At 55.3% G+C, this 14,119-nt stretch overlaps 1 protein-coding gene across 1 annotated transcript in view; it reads left to right on the forward strand.

The window, feature by feature from the left end:
- Positions 1-3,937: 3,937 nt before the first annotated feature.
- The window catches only part of TBATA (thymus, brain and testes associated), an 11,772-nt gene continuing 1,590 nt past the window's right edge, over positions 3,938-14,119 (forward strand). Inside the window, exons 1-7 of the mRNA XM_005882728.1 lie at positions 3,938-4,460; positions 6,329-6,484; positions 7,329-7,412; positions 7,508-7,512; positions 8,781-8,951; positions 12,347-12,428; positions 13,209-13,353. Of these exons, the coding sequence (XP_005882790.1) occupies positions 3,938-4,460; positions 6,329-6,484; positions 7,329-7,412; positions 7,508-7,512; positions 8,781-8,951; positions 12,347-12,428; positions 13,209-13,353 (1,166 nt within the window). The remainder of the gene's footprint in view (positions 4,461-6,328; positions 6,485-7,328; positions 7,413-7,507; positions 7,513-8,780; positions 8,952-12,346; positions 12,429-13,208; positions 13,354-14,119) is intronic.

The raw sequence follows: 14,119 nt of genomic DNA on the forward strand, positions 1-14,119 counted from the left end.
TTTCAGAGATACAGAAATTGAGGCTCAGAGACATCAAGTCCATTGTCTGAGGCCACACAGCTAGGAAAGAACAGAACTTGGATTTGAACCAAGCATTCTTACCACTGATCTGCATCTGGGAGTACAGGCCACTTACCCAAGTGACACATCTAGAGAGTGTCAGAATTTATTTGAAACCCTGTCCCACTGAAAACCCAGGATCTTTCACCCAGCGATTCCACCTCATAGGGGTTAGACGCAGTGGTTCTCAACCTTCTGGCCCTTTATCCTGTCCCACTGAAAACCCAGGATCTTTCACCCAGTGATTCCACCTCAGAGGGGTTAGGCGCAGTGGTTCTCAACTCTGGCCCTTTAAATACAGTTTCTCATGTTGTGACCCAACCATAAAATTATTTTCGTTGCTACTTCATGACTGTAATGTTGCTACTGTTATGAGTCGTAATGTAAATATCTGATATGCAGGGTGGTCTTAGGCGACCCCTGTGAAAGGGTCGTTCGACCGCCAAAGGGGTCTCGACCCACAGGTACTGGGTTAGAGGGATACTCTGGGTCAAGTCTCTCCATCGAAGGGACAGCTTTCTGCTCATCAATCCCCAGAAACGGGATGCAGAGAGGCAGAGCCCTCCACGGTGGCATCGGGCCGGTCAGACTGACAAAGCTGGGACCCAGCCTGACCGACTCTCTTTGCCAGTTTTTCCCTCTCTGCCTGCTGGTCGCTGGCTGAAACCAGCCCCTGCCTCTCATTCTCTCTGTTGGTCCCCATTGAAAGCACTGAATGGGAGGTGGAGAGGGAGCTTGGAGGAGAGTGGGTCTTCAGTGGGTAGGAGGAGCTAGGTGGGTGGGGGTGAGGAGAGGGGTCCTGGGGAGTGGTTCTGGAGTTGTGGGGAAGGGGTAACCTAGCAACCACTGGCTTATGCAGTCACAAAGCAGGCAGTCTTGTCCACAGAACCCCAAGCCTTCCCTTTGTCCTCTTGCTCCTTCCTGCTGGGGTACAGGGGCTCTCTCCCTCATGCTATAGTGAGTGTTTGCTTTGGTGAGTCCAGGGATCTTTCCAGGGGAGGAAATGGACATGAGCCAGTCTGGGGCCCAGGGGAGGGCCCAGAGGGGCCGAGATGCGGAAAGGAAGTTCTGTCCTAGGATTGAAGTGAGCGTTCATACTCCTTGTGCCTGGCTGGCTGGGGCCCAGCAGGGAGGGATGTGGGGGGAAAAGACAGGTGGGACTTCTCTATAGCAGCTGGGGGGCGTGTGACCCTTTAGGGTCTTATAAAACCAGTTTAATGGATCACGCCTAACACTTACAAGAAGCAAACAAGTAGGATGAAACTATCAGTGAGCATCCTATGTAGCAGGGTAAGGATTGCTTCAGTTTCACATACACACAAGCATGTGCACATGTATGTGAATGGAGTCATGATGTAAAAATTAAGTTTTCTTGCCACGGTCACAGTCAGGAGCATTTGAACGTTTCTGTTTTAACGACTACCTTTGCCTGTTGGCAGGTGCGTTGGGGGCTTCCAAATGCCCTGTTCTCCAGCCTGCAGCCTCTAAGTGCTCTGGAAATGTCCAAAGCTTCCTTCAAAGGAAGCTCTGCCAACTGTTTCTTTTTCTATTGTTGTTCTGGGTTATTTTGTGTTTCGTGTGTTTTTTGTTTTGTTTTTATTTGTTTTTTTTTCTGTGGGGTGTGTTGTTGTTGTTGTTGTTTTTTAATAGTTTTGTTGATTTCAGAGAGAGGAAGGGAAAGGGAGAGAGGGATAGAAACACCAATGATGAGATTCATTGATAGGCTGCCTCCTGCACGCCCCCTACTGGGGACTCAGCCTGCAACCTGGGCATGAGTCAAACTGTGACCTCCCAGTTCACAGGTCAATGCTCAACCAGAATCACACTGGCCTGGCTGTTTGTTTTTCTGTTTTTCTTTTTAGAGAAAAGATCAGGAGTCTTTGAGTCAGGTTGCCTGGTTTCTTGCCGTCTGACCTCAAAGTCTCTCCCCTTCCCTGATCTCAGGCAATCCTCCTCCATCTGAACTTGATGAAAGGCTGGCCCTGGAGGGGTCTCTGGGGTCCCTTGCAGATTCTGTAATTATGGGGGTTAATTCTCAAAATGCACTGTTTCCTTTTCTAACTCCAATCCTGACACCTGAACCCCCCAACATTTTGGGTATATGAATATGTGTATACATTTGGGTCCATAGATTTAGATCAATTACCATTCTTGGCTTTGACACCTATCATCTTTTATCTACGTCAATTAGTTTATTTCATAATATAATGGACACTCGTAAGTGCCCCTCCCAAACCAAGAACGAGAATATCACCACTAACACATCTTATGTGCTCTTCTCCCAACTCTCCCCTCCCCACCCGCTCTCAGAAATAGCCACTAGCTGAATTTTGTGTTTACCATTTCCTTGCTTGTCTTTTCTTGTTTCATCACATATTTATGATACTTTTACTTGCTTTTGAATTTTATTTTTTATAAGGATCTCAGGCCATATGGTCTTTTGCCACTTGCTTTCCCCATCTTAGCGTTATAGTTGCAAGACTCATCTATGTAGCAGTGGTTCATCCATTTCAATTACAATGTAATGCTCATTGTCAGAATGGACCACAGCTTGCTGATGCACTCTTCTGCCATTGGACATTTGGATTGTCCCCAGTTTTTACTAATCTGAACCATGTTAGTTTGACTATACTTACATATAGCCGCAGTTGTACATCTGCAAGGGTTGCTGTTGGGTATATACCTGGAAGAGGAATTGCTGGATGATATAGCATGCAAACATTCAGTTTCTCAAGATATTGCCAATGCTTTTCTCCCAAAGTGTCTGTTCCAGTTGATTTCCCACTGCCAGTCTATAAGATGTTCTGATACATATTCAACATGGATCTTTGTTCTGTTAGAAACCATACAATGGCTGCGGAGGTGAAGACCCAACCAGCTGAACCACCCCGGGCGAGGTGAGGCCCCAAATGCCTACCCTGCTGACCGAGGAGGTGGTAGGGACAAAGGGGGCTTCAGGGGAACTCAACAGACTGGGAGTCCAAGAAAGGCAGTCCTTCCTCACCTCCCACTGCCATCAACTAGGCCCTGATTGGCTTCTCAGGCCTGAGGTACCACAGGTCGCAGGAGGGAACCCTCTCTGGATGGGGAGAGGATGTGATGGCAGGGGCCAGGGGCACTGAGCACAGAAATTCCAGGGATTTTCAGGTGGTGACTTTCTGTTAGTTGGGGTTTGGGGAGGCCAGCTAACTATGACTTTCAGAGAAGGTTTGCTTTATTTCTTTAAGTCCCAGATCTCTTAGAGGCGGCCGGAGAATGGAACGGGAAACTCAGGGGCCTGGTCAGCAAATTCCTCAGAGGGTCCAGAACAGCTTGCTTAGCATATCCAGAGTCCATCTGTACCAGAGAGGGACTCCCTCCAGCCAGGGTCACCGGGAGAAGGGAAAGCCAGGCACCAAGGACCAGCCCACCGTTGGATCCTTGCTGGACCGACTTCGACCTCATCCTCCAGGGGCAAAAGCACAGCATCCTTGAGAGGGAAGGGGTGCAGGGTGGAGGACAGAGAACCTGAGACGGCTTGTCTCCAGTGAAGCGAAGCAAGAGCTTGAAGCTTCCCTGCAGCGTCGCAGCTCTGAGAGCCGCCGCATCAGCTGGGCGTCTCCTGGGAGGGCCCCAGGGGGCAAGGACTTGCTGGTGTAATCTGGCCTTGGGGACAGCTTTGGCCCGCATGCTGTGTCTGAGCCAAAACTGCCCCTGATGGCATGGGGGAGGGTGACAGCCTGTAGCTGGCTTCTCTTGGGCAGCCAACAGTTTGGCTTGGGGAGATGCCCTTGCGGGGGCCAGCCCTCTGGCTCGGAGGTGTATATAATGTGTCTTTGCTCCAATCTAGGCATTCGGATGGCTGGTGGGTCTATAGCTTCTCTTTCTGGCTGTAGAGATGGTCTGTGAAAGAAAACTGGGATCCCGGGGAATTCTACCTGAGTTTTCTCAGATGGATTCCAGCTCCCTACTAAGGCACCTGAGGAAGACAGAAGCCTCCCTGGGACTGGATTGTCCCAATCGGGAGGAGACCCTGTGGGAGGCCCAACTTGGAGGCCGGCGGGTGGCAGAGAAACCCTGGAAACCACATTTCAGAGTATCTCAGGAATGGACTCTGAAAAGCCCCAAGCTGGGGCAGACACTGCTGCCAGGAAGCCTCATTAGCTTCTCCTTGACCTTCTTCTTCAGTCCAAAGGCTGAGCCAAAGGCTGAGAAGTCAGAGCACAAGCCAAGAAGCTACGGGGTCGAAGGGCCCCAGAAAGAACCTGTGGTCCCAGGGATCGTGGATTTCAAGGTGGTCCGAGAGGAACTGAGGACCGCCAAGCCCGAAACCCCTAACGCCTACCACTTCGGCCGCCTCAGCCACTCCTCCTTCTTCTCCCGGCATCACCCCCACCCCCATCGTGTGACCCACATCAAAGGTAGGGCTGGGGTAGGCCAGGGCCTGGTGGGCAGTGGAGGAGGAGTGCTCTTAAAACCTGGAAAGGGAGGACCCAGCCTCTATTTCTAGGGTGAGGCCCAGAGAGGAAGGGGACTCAGCCAGGGTCACAGAGAGGCTTGGCCACTTGCAAGCGCTTGACCAAGCCAAGAGTTGCCTTGGGGGGCAGGCTCCAGGGGCAGACTACATGTCCCTACAGGGTTTCCCTTGCTGCGGGTCCTCCCCCCTCACAAATCAGAGAAAGGGATGAATGTTTTGCCTCTGAGCTGCACTCGGTTCACAAACACAGGCCATTTCATCCTCAAGTATCTACTGAGTGTGAACTGTGCCCGAGTCAGGCACTTTTTTGGACCCTGGGAATATGACAATGACCAAGACAGGGAGCTGACTCTCTGGTGGGGAAGAATAGGAAATAGATGAGGTGTCAGAGCGTGGGAAGTGCCAAGGCTACAGAGGGAAGACATGACCAAGAAACATGACTTTTGAGTAAAGAACTAAAAAAGAGAGAGCATGAATCAATCATGTGGATATGGGGGGATGGAGGGAGGACCGAGGGCACAGCAAGTACAAAGGCCCAGCAGCAAGGAGGCCCATGTGGCTGGAGCCGAGTAAGGAGAGAAGGGAGATGCAGCAGAGAGGCAGTGAGTCACTGCAGAGGCCCAGGTCACTGCAGTCGTCACTAAGCCACCTCACTGAGTCAGCTGAGAACCACTGAAAAGCTGAGAGCAAACACGTGTCAGGCGTGATCTACTGGCCTCTGTGGGGATGGTGGCTTGGACCAGGGAGGTAGAGGTGGAAGAGTTAGTGGTCCGGCTCCAGAGATATGCAAAAGGTAAAGCCAACAGGATTTGCTGATTGATTAGAAATAGTGTGAGAGGAAGAGGGGGATCAACGTTGACTCCTGGGTTTTTGGCTTGAGGAACTGGAAAACTGGGACAAAAAGACTTCAGAGGGGACCAGTGGAGGAGAGGAGACAAGTCAAGAGTTTGGTCTAGGACTGAGAGATGCAAAATTCGAGATCCTTTTAGACATCCAGGTGGAGGCACAGGGCGGGCAATTGGGTCTGGAGTTCAGGGGAGAAACAGAAACAGGAGAGCGATTCAGGTACGGATGGTGTTTGAAGTGGCACCTTGATGGGCTCATCCAGGAGACTGTGTAGATACAAGAGACGAGAACCTGGGGACGGAGTCCCAGGGACCCCAAGGCTCAGAGGCTGTGAGGAGGAGTACGCAGCAGAGGGAATGAGGAGTGGCTGGTGAGCCAGGACGAGCCAGGACAGTGAGGGGTCCAAAAGGAAAGTGTTTGGGGAAGGAGACAGTGAGCAACCATTCTGCCCCATTCAGGCTGGTCCTCAGAGCGTAACTGTCCAGTAGTAACAATATCACACAGACCTTAAGCCGAAGGGTCCTCATGTGTAAACCGCCTGCCACCGCCTCCAGGCTACCCGGCACTCGGCCCTGCACAGGCTGACACATGGAGAGACGTTTCATCCAGGGAGTTTAGCTAAATCTCACTCCCTGTGGTTTGAGCCCAGGTCCCTCTCCACACCCAGGGGTCCCTCTTGAGGCTGCTTGCCTCTCTCTGCTCACACCTGCAGTCATTGCTGTCATCGAAAGCCCACAGGACCTCAGGACTAGGGTCGCAGGAAGCCCGACTTGCTGCGTGACCCTGAGCCCATCCCTTCGCGTCCATTCTAAGTGCCCCGGGGGTAACGTCTAGGTGGCTGCAGAGGCTCTCCACGCTCTAACGATCTACGGGCTCTGGTTACTGGAAGTGCTCTACCTGCCCAGCCTCCTGGAGCTATTGGGGTCCACGCAGCCACCCCTTCCCACGGCCTCTGTCCCTTCACAGATCTCACTGGGAAGCCCGTCTGTGTCGTCAAGGACAGGTTCTCTCTGACCGCCTTGCCTCGAACTGCACTCCTCTCCCCCTCTCTGATGGGGATGCCTGCTCTCTTTATCCCTGTTGGAGACCCACAGTCCAATCGGGATCCCCGGCTTAAGCCAGGTGGGTGCTGGGGCCACAGACCTCTACCTTGGGGCTACACCTCTCCCCGAGGGCTGCCCCGCTTGGGTGGGTGCCTGAGAAGGAAGTGGGATCTGGTCAGGTACCCCGTTTCCCCCCTCATTTCCTCCAGCTTTGGCATCTGCATTATTCGCCAACCCCGAGATCTCAGCAATGTGCCCCTGCTTGGATTTGAGGTGTTTGAGGAGTAACCACAGGGGAGGACAAGCAGATTTGGGCACGTCGTGGGACTTCAGGCCGTAGAGGAATGATACTGGGAATTATTAGTACTTGTACTGAGGCACCAGCCATCAGAACAGGCAGCCACACACAGCACCACGGCGCGCTCTGAGGCCTCTGCTCCGCCGGCTGTGCCCTTTCTGTTAGGGGTGTGGGCCAGGGGCTGGGACAGCCCTGGGGCAGAGGTTTGTTTGGAAGGATTGCTTGGTGCTCTGTACCGCCCTCTCCAGGAGCAGTTCCATATTTTAGTAACTGGCACTGCATAGCAACTGCATCTCAATCTTGGCTTCAGTTTCCTAAAAGAGGCAAAGCTAGATTAAACCACTTGCATTTTGGCACAAATAACCAAATACGGTCCAATGTCTCCCATAAAATCACAGGCTAGGACATTAAGGGCCCCCTCCACACCCACCCTCCCACCCACCAATGGTGTGACGCCTAATCCTTCCCGGAGGGCACCATCTCCCCTCCCCTTTAAGATGCAGCTGACAGGCTGGGAGGACAGGAGGCTCTTCCACTCACAGCATCCCCAACACCTGGTGCCACAGGGAGGGCGAGGAGGAGGGACCCAGACAGCAGTTGCCAGGATCTTGTCCCCACCCCGCAGAGGCCTGGAAGAAGGAGTTGAAGGAACTGGCTTCCCAGGTGGTCATCTTCAGCAAGGAGAATGAGCCGAAGAACAAAGAGGTGGGTGCAGAGCAAAGGAGCTACCTGGGAAGAGATGAAATGGAACCATCTCTTTGTACAAAAACCGTTCCCAAGTCCGATCACACTGACCAGCAGGAGAGCAAGTGTTCATTGAGATGCTGCTGTCCGCACTGAGGAGGAGGAGGAGCCAACAAGTACCAACCCAAGGGCCGCAGTGAGGGCTCCAAGGATCAGAGAACATACCCAAGAGGAGAAATCCAAGAAGGGTTCTTAGTCCAGAGGTGGAAGGGGGAGGCATCCTAGTGGAGGCACGCAGCTCAGAAGCCGGGAACACAGGACCCCTCTAGAGAGCGAGGAGCTGAAGTGCAGGGCCTAGTGGGCAGCAGAAGGTGGAAAGGGGCCGACTTAGAATGTGGGCAAGACCAGCTCGCTCTAATTTCCGAACTTAGTGTAAGTGTCTAATCTCATAAGGAACGGAGAGTCACTGAAGGTTTTCAGACAGTATTGGGGTGGCCTCGTGGGAACTATTTGCTGACCAGTAAAGACAAGTGGGAGGCAGCTTGAAGGTCGTAGGAATTGGTCCTAGGACAGGCCTGGCCCTTTGTGGATGAGTCTCATTCTGCGCTTGTGCTGGGCAGCAGAATTCTCATTCCTGCTCTGCAGCTACGTCACTGCAGCTCTCGGGGCAATGGTCTGGGTCTCAGGTTTCTCTTCTTTAAAAGGGGAAGAAGGATGCTACCAGTCTTAATTGAAGTTGCAGGGTCTAGAGACCCCAGGCCTTGTGCCCATTGGCCTGGCTTAGGAGGGTTTCCCGGGGCTAAGAAAGGATGCCAAGCTGTGTGAGACAGACCTGGGGGCAACTGAGCTAGGAATTAAGGTAGGTGTGTGTTGGAGGTGGGGGGGAGAGGGGCGGAGAGGGGCTTGGCATAGAATACTGTTTTCAAATCTCTGATGAGCTTGGGGGAGGGATAGCAAGGAGGACTTGCCCAGGACCATGGTGAGTGAGGAGGGGTCGAGGGAGTAGGTAGGAGGTCAGCATTCAATGAAGTTCCAGGAGGAAGAGCTTCGCCTGTATGGAAGGGCCCCCTGCTGGGGAAAGGGGTCTAGGACAGTGTGGGGCTGGCCTGGTCCACATCCTGGGTCCCTGCAATGCTGTGATGCTGAGGTTCCAGGAGAGGAGGTGATGGGCGCCCTGGAGATGTGAGCCAGCTTCCTTCTCTTCTCTTCTCTTCTCTTCTCTTCTCTTCTCTTCTCTTCTCTTCTCTTCTCTTCTCTTCTCTTCTCTTCCCTCTGTCTCCTATCTATCTATCTATCTATCTATCTATCATCTATCATCTATCTATCATCTATCTATTCTCTCGCTCCCCCCTCCCCCCTTCACCTCCCGAGTCTCTGACCACTTTTCGTCCAGGAGGAGGTGCCTCCGCGGGAGCAGGGTGCCAAGTACTCTGCAGAGACTGGGAGGCTCATCCCTGCTTCCTCCCGAGGCCTTAGCAGCCGCCACTCCCACCAGGGCCAAGGGAACCACCCTTCAAGCAGAGATGGCATCCAGGCCTACGTCCTGCAGGATCAGGAGCTGCTGGTGAGGCCCTGGGAAGGCGAGGGGCTGGGCAGGCCGTGGTCTGGGCAGGCCGGGGGCTGGGGCCCCAGAGCAGCCCTATCTGAGGGCAGAGAACAGGGTGGGATACCCCCAGGCTCACAGATCCCGGCTAGGACTCTCACAAGCTGCTGGAAAGTGGGGCCTCTCCCGGGGATACTTGCACCTGAGACGGTAAGACTCAGAAACCACAGCCCTGGGAGTCAGGGGCCTGGATTCTAATCCCCCAGGCTTCCAGGTTTCTGTGTAAGCCCTTTCCTCTTTGTTAAGTCCTTTCCCCTCAAGGGGCCTTGGTTCCATGATCCAGTCACACTGGGAGCATAAACATGTCACCACTAAAGTCTGTTCCAGCTTTGGCACTTGGCGAGTTCCTGAAGGGAGCTGCAGTGGTAGGATGAGATGCATGGAGCGGAAGGTCCCACCTAGTGTGTCCTCAGACCGCACCCCGGGGTGGGTACCTGCAGCCTGCAAGGCCGGTGCCAGCCTAGTCTCCCCTGAGAGGAGTCCGCTCTGTGCTGGGACAAGGCACGAAGCCGCCCACCTCCACATTCGAGTTTCCCATCAAGGTCTGAGACGAGGCCACGATGGTTCCAGGGGGTTAAGGCATTGAAAGTCCCTGTTAAGCCCTAGCCGGTTTGGTTCAGTGGATAGAGAATCGGCCTGTGGACCGAAGGGTCCCGGGTTCAATTCCAGTCAAGGGCATGTACCTCGGTTGCAGGCTCCTCCTCAACCCAGGCCCTGGTAGGGGCTCATGCAGGAGGCAACCAATCGATGTGTTTCTCATTGATGTTTCTCTCTGTCTTTCCTTCTCTCTTCCACTCTCTCTAAAAATCAATGGAAAAATATCCTCAGGTGAGGATTAAAAAAAGAAAGAAAGTCCCTGTTAAAATGCACGCACGTTCTCCAGGAAAGGCCAGACAATGAGCCAGCATCTTGACACCATCCTTGTGACCAGTGCTTTCAAAACAGTCCAGTGAGGTGAACAGAGCAGACAGGGCCCGGGATCCCCCATTCCACAGATGGGGAGGCTGAGGCCCTGCCAGGTGCCATTCTGTGGCCCAGGTCCCCAGAGAGCGAGCAGCGTAGCTGGGACTAGAGCACAGTACTTTCTCCACCATAGGGCGGCCTCACCTTGCCTGGAAGTAGGTTCTCGGGTTCCTTGGGGAGGGTGCAAAGGGCAGGTAAGTTGGAAGTGGTGAATTGAGAAGGACCCTGGGGCAGAGTGGGGCTGGGGTCACCGTATGGGGTGGGGACCTGGGGGCAAGGGTGGACAGCCTAGCAGGCACAGGCCTGGGGAGAGGTGAGCCCACGTTCCCCTCTGACCGCCACTGGTTCAGGTGGGCTCTCCTGAAAGAGGGAACCCCACTTTCCTAGGACGCCAGGTGCTCCACCCCCCATCGCAGCCTCAACCTCCAGCCAGCCGTAGCCACCAGCACCCCCGCCTAGAGAGCCCCCGTAGAGCATTCGAGACAGAGCTGGATCTTTTCCACACGATCCTTGCCTGGAGAGCGCAGAGGAAGAAGGGCCCTGATGCGGCAAAGGTGGCCGCGGCTGAGGACAGGGCTGCGAGCAAAGCGGGGAAGGAGCTCCGAACCGTGCAGTTTGCAGAACCCGCTGGCCCCAGCCCTCGGGTCGCCCACTGGGAGCAACCCACCTCTTTGCTAGCGTCTCCAGACTCTGAATTTGGGAAAGCCTAGTCTCCCCTGAGAGGATCTGCTCTGTGCTGGGACAAGGCACGAAGCCCCCACTTCCACATTCGAGTTTCCCATCAAGGTCTGAGACGAGGTCACGATGGTTCCAGGGGGTTAAGGCATTGAAAGTCCCTGTTAAGCCCTAGCCGGTTTGGTTCAGTGGATAGAGAATCGGCCTGTGGACCGAAGGGTCCCGGGTTCAATTCCAGTCAAGGGCATGTACCTCGGTTGCAGGCTCCTCCTCAACCCAGGCCCTGGTAGGGGCTCATGCAGGAGGCAACCAATCGATGTGTTTCTCATTGATGTTTCTCTCTGTCTTTCCTTCTCTCTTCCACTCTCTCTAAAAATCAATGGAAAAATATCCTCAGGTGAGGATTAAAAAAAGAAAGAAAGTCCCTGTTAAAATGCACGCACGTTCTCCAGGAAAGGCCAGACAATGAGCCAGCATCTTGACACCATCCTTGTGACCAGTGCTTTCAAAACAGTCCAGTGAGGTGAACAGAGCAGACAGGGCCCGGGATCCCCCATTCCACAGATGGGGAGGCTGAGGCCCTGCCAGGTGCCATTCTGTGGCCCAGGTCCCCAGAGAGCGAGCAGCGTAGCTGGGACTAGAGCACAGTACTTTCTCCACCATAGGGCGGCCTCACCTTGCCTGGAAGTAGGTTCTCGGGTTCCTTGGGGAGGGTGCAAAGGGCAGGTAAGTTGGAAGTGGTGAATTGAGAAGGACCCTGGGGCAGAGTGGGGCTGGGGTCACCGTATGGGGTGGGGACCTGGGGGCAAGGGTGGACAGCCTAGCAGGCACAGGCCTGGGGAGAGGTGAGCCCACGTTCCCCTCTGACCGCCACTGGTTCAGGTGGGCTCTCCTGAAAGAGGGAACCCCACTTTCCTAGGACGCCAGGTGCTCCACCCCCCATCGCAGCCTCAACCTCCAGCCAGCCGTAGCCACCAGCACCCCCGCCTAGAGAGCCCCCGTAGAGCATTCGAGACAGAGCTGGATCTTTTCCACACGATCCTTGCCTGGAGAGCGCAGAGGAAGAAGGGCCCTGATGCGGCAAAGGTGGCCGCGGCTGAGGACAGGGCTGCGAGCAAAGCGGGGAAGGAGCTCCGAACCGTGCAGTTTGCAGAACCCGCTGGCCCCAGCCCTCGGGTCGCCCACTGGGAGCAACCCACCTCTTTGCTAGCGTCTCCAGACTCTGAATTTGGGAACTTCAGGGTGGGGAGGCTCGTGGGGACCCTGAAATCCCCCCACCAAGGACTCGGGCATTTGGGACTCGGTGCGTCTCTGAGGAGCTGAGTGTCCAGCTCTGACTTGGCCTTCCCAGGGAGGGACTCTGGGGTACAACCCGCCCACGCAGGGCTCGGAGATGAGGGCCCACAGATCTGACTCTGAGGGTTAGTGCTGCCTCAGTCTCCCTGCTGGGCGCCCCCTCTCTCGTAGCTCAGCCTCCTTACCTGCTCAGTGAGGAGGCGGAGAGCCTTCCTCCAGGGCCCTTGGGAGAGCAAGCCCTCTGTAGCCAGCGTATCCCACGCAGAGTGTGTGTGTGTGGAGTGGGGGGCGGGCCAGGACCATGGCGAGGACCAGTTCAGCCAAGCACGTGGCCCTGGGAGCCCACTTCAGGGCAGGCACCTGTGCTGCTGGCTGGAAGGTGCTGTCCACACACTGACCCAGGCCTGTCCTCTTGCCCACAGATCTTGGAGCTCCTTTGTCAGATCCTGCAAACAGATTCGTTGAGTGCTATCCAGTTCTGGCTCCTCTACTCTCCTCCCAAGGGTGAGGCACAGCCCCAGGCCCGGGGCCTCCTCTGAGTGGAGGCTGCTGAGGGCCTGGCCCTCTGCTTCTGCAGGACTCCAAGGTCACTCGGCGCCCACCCTGCCTTCCGCCGGAGCCTTTCTCCTTTCTGGAGCCCCGAGCTAACTTTTCCTAGCTGGGCTTTGCTGCTCCCTCCGCCCACTCCTCAGCAGGGTTTCCATGACCCTGCTCCTCAGAAGGGACCCCTCCCCCACGCTGACTGCACCCAGGAGGGAGAGTCCAAAGCCCAGACTGAGCAGACCACAGCCCCCTTCACCCACCTCTGTGGGAAATGCACACACAGATGCAGATACACGCACATAAGAACACACACGGACATAAGAATGGACATGTATGTATGCACTGGGACAGGAAGTAGAGGGTATGTCTAAAAGGGAGGGTGAGGAGTGATGAGAGCCACAGATTGGAGAAGGCTTCCTGGTGGGGAGAGTAAGGGGAGGAGAGGGGGCAGGTCCCCTATAGGGTTCCCAGAGTGGGCCAAGGGGTGTTGTGGGCAGGCGGGCCGAGGCCACGGTACACACGAGGGAGGTTGGAGGGGCTGGGCATGCAGCACACACAGGGTCCAGGGAGAAGCAGGACCTGCCCATGGGGCCCTGTGGGCAGAATATGAGATGGTTGAGAAGCTGCCTTGGGCCAGGGGTGGGCAGAAGAGCCGGAGGCCCTGCTCCCTACAGGTCCCATCTGGCGACAGGATGGGGGCTGGGGTCATGCCCCTGAGGACTCTGCTCCCTGTGCTTACAGAAAAAGAGCTGGCACTGGGGCTCCTGCAGACAGCAGTGGCTCAGCTCCTTCCCCAAGGTCTAGTCTCCATCCCAACCGAAAAACTTCTAAACCAGCTCCAGGAGGTCCAAGATTCATCTCAGGAGAGGCAACAGCCAAACTCCAGGTGGGCTTCACCCCTCACCTGCCCCTCTGTGCCCAGAACTGCTCCCTCATGGTCAGCACCTGTCCTTCCCGGTGAGGCTGGTGGGGTGCAGGCAAGGGAGCCTGGCACTGCCTGGAGCTGTCTGACAGCCTGTCCTGGAGGAAGAGGTCAGCCCCCGCCACGGGACCCTCCAGGCTCTCTGTGTTGCTCAGAGGCCCATTCTGCCAGGCCAGACTCAGCCGCCAGCCGTGGGGTGCCTGAGGGGGTGACCTGTGTCAGCTGCAGCCAGACAGGGCTGGAGGAGCCGCAGCTAGCCCCCCAGGAGTTCTTTGGGAAGACACGGTAGAGAAGGGATGCTAACACAGTCAGGCGGCAGTGCCTTTATGTCGGTATTAAGCACCCTGGGTGACTAGAGAGAAAGAAATTAATTCCAAGGTAGGGAAAGGGAGTGTAAAGAAAGGCCTCACAAAGCAGGTGAGTAGGGCCTGACAAGTCAGCACTGGAACCTGCAGTATTGAGCACCCATTCTGTCTCCCTGACATCGCTGGTGCTCTGCATATTTCTAGTCCATACAACCACCCATGGAGGCCCTATGACCTCCAGAGGAAACGGAGGCTCAGAAAGAATTGAATGACCCATAGACACCTGGCCGGTCGGCAGAAGAGCTGGGACCAGGCTTGGGCTCGCCTGCCTGATATGCCCAGCAGTGCTCAGATCCACAGAGGAGCTTGTTACAAGTGAAAATTCCTAGAGAGTCTGACACACAGGTGGGGGGGGGGGGGCACAC

Source organism: Myotis brandtii, unplaced genomic scaffold (assembly GCF_000412655.1).
Source record: "Myotis brandtii unplaced genomic scaffold, ASM41265v1 scaffold735, whole genome shotgun sequence".
Taxonomy (NCBI): Eukaryota; Metazoa; Chordata; class Mammalia; order Chiroptera; family Vespertilionidae; genus Myotis; species Myotis brandtii.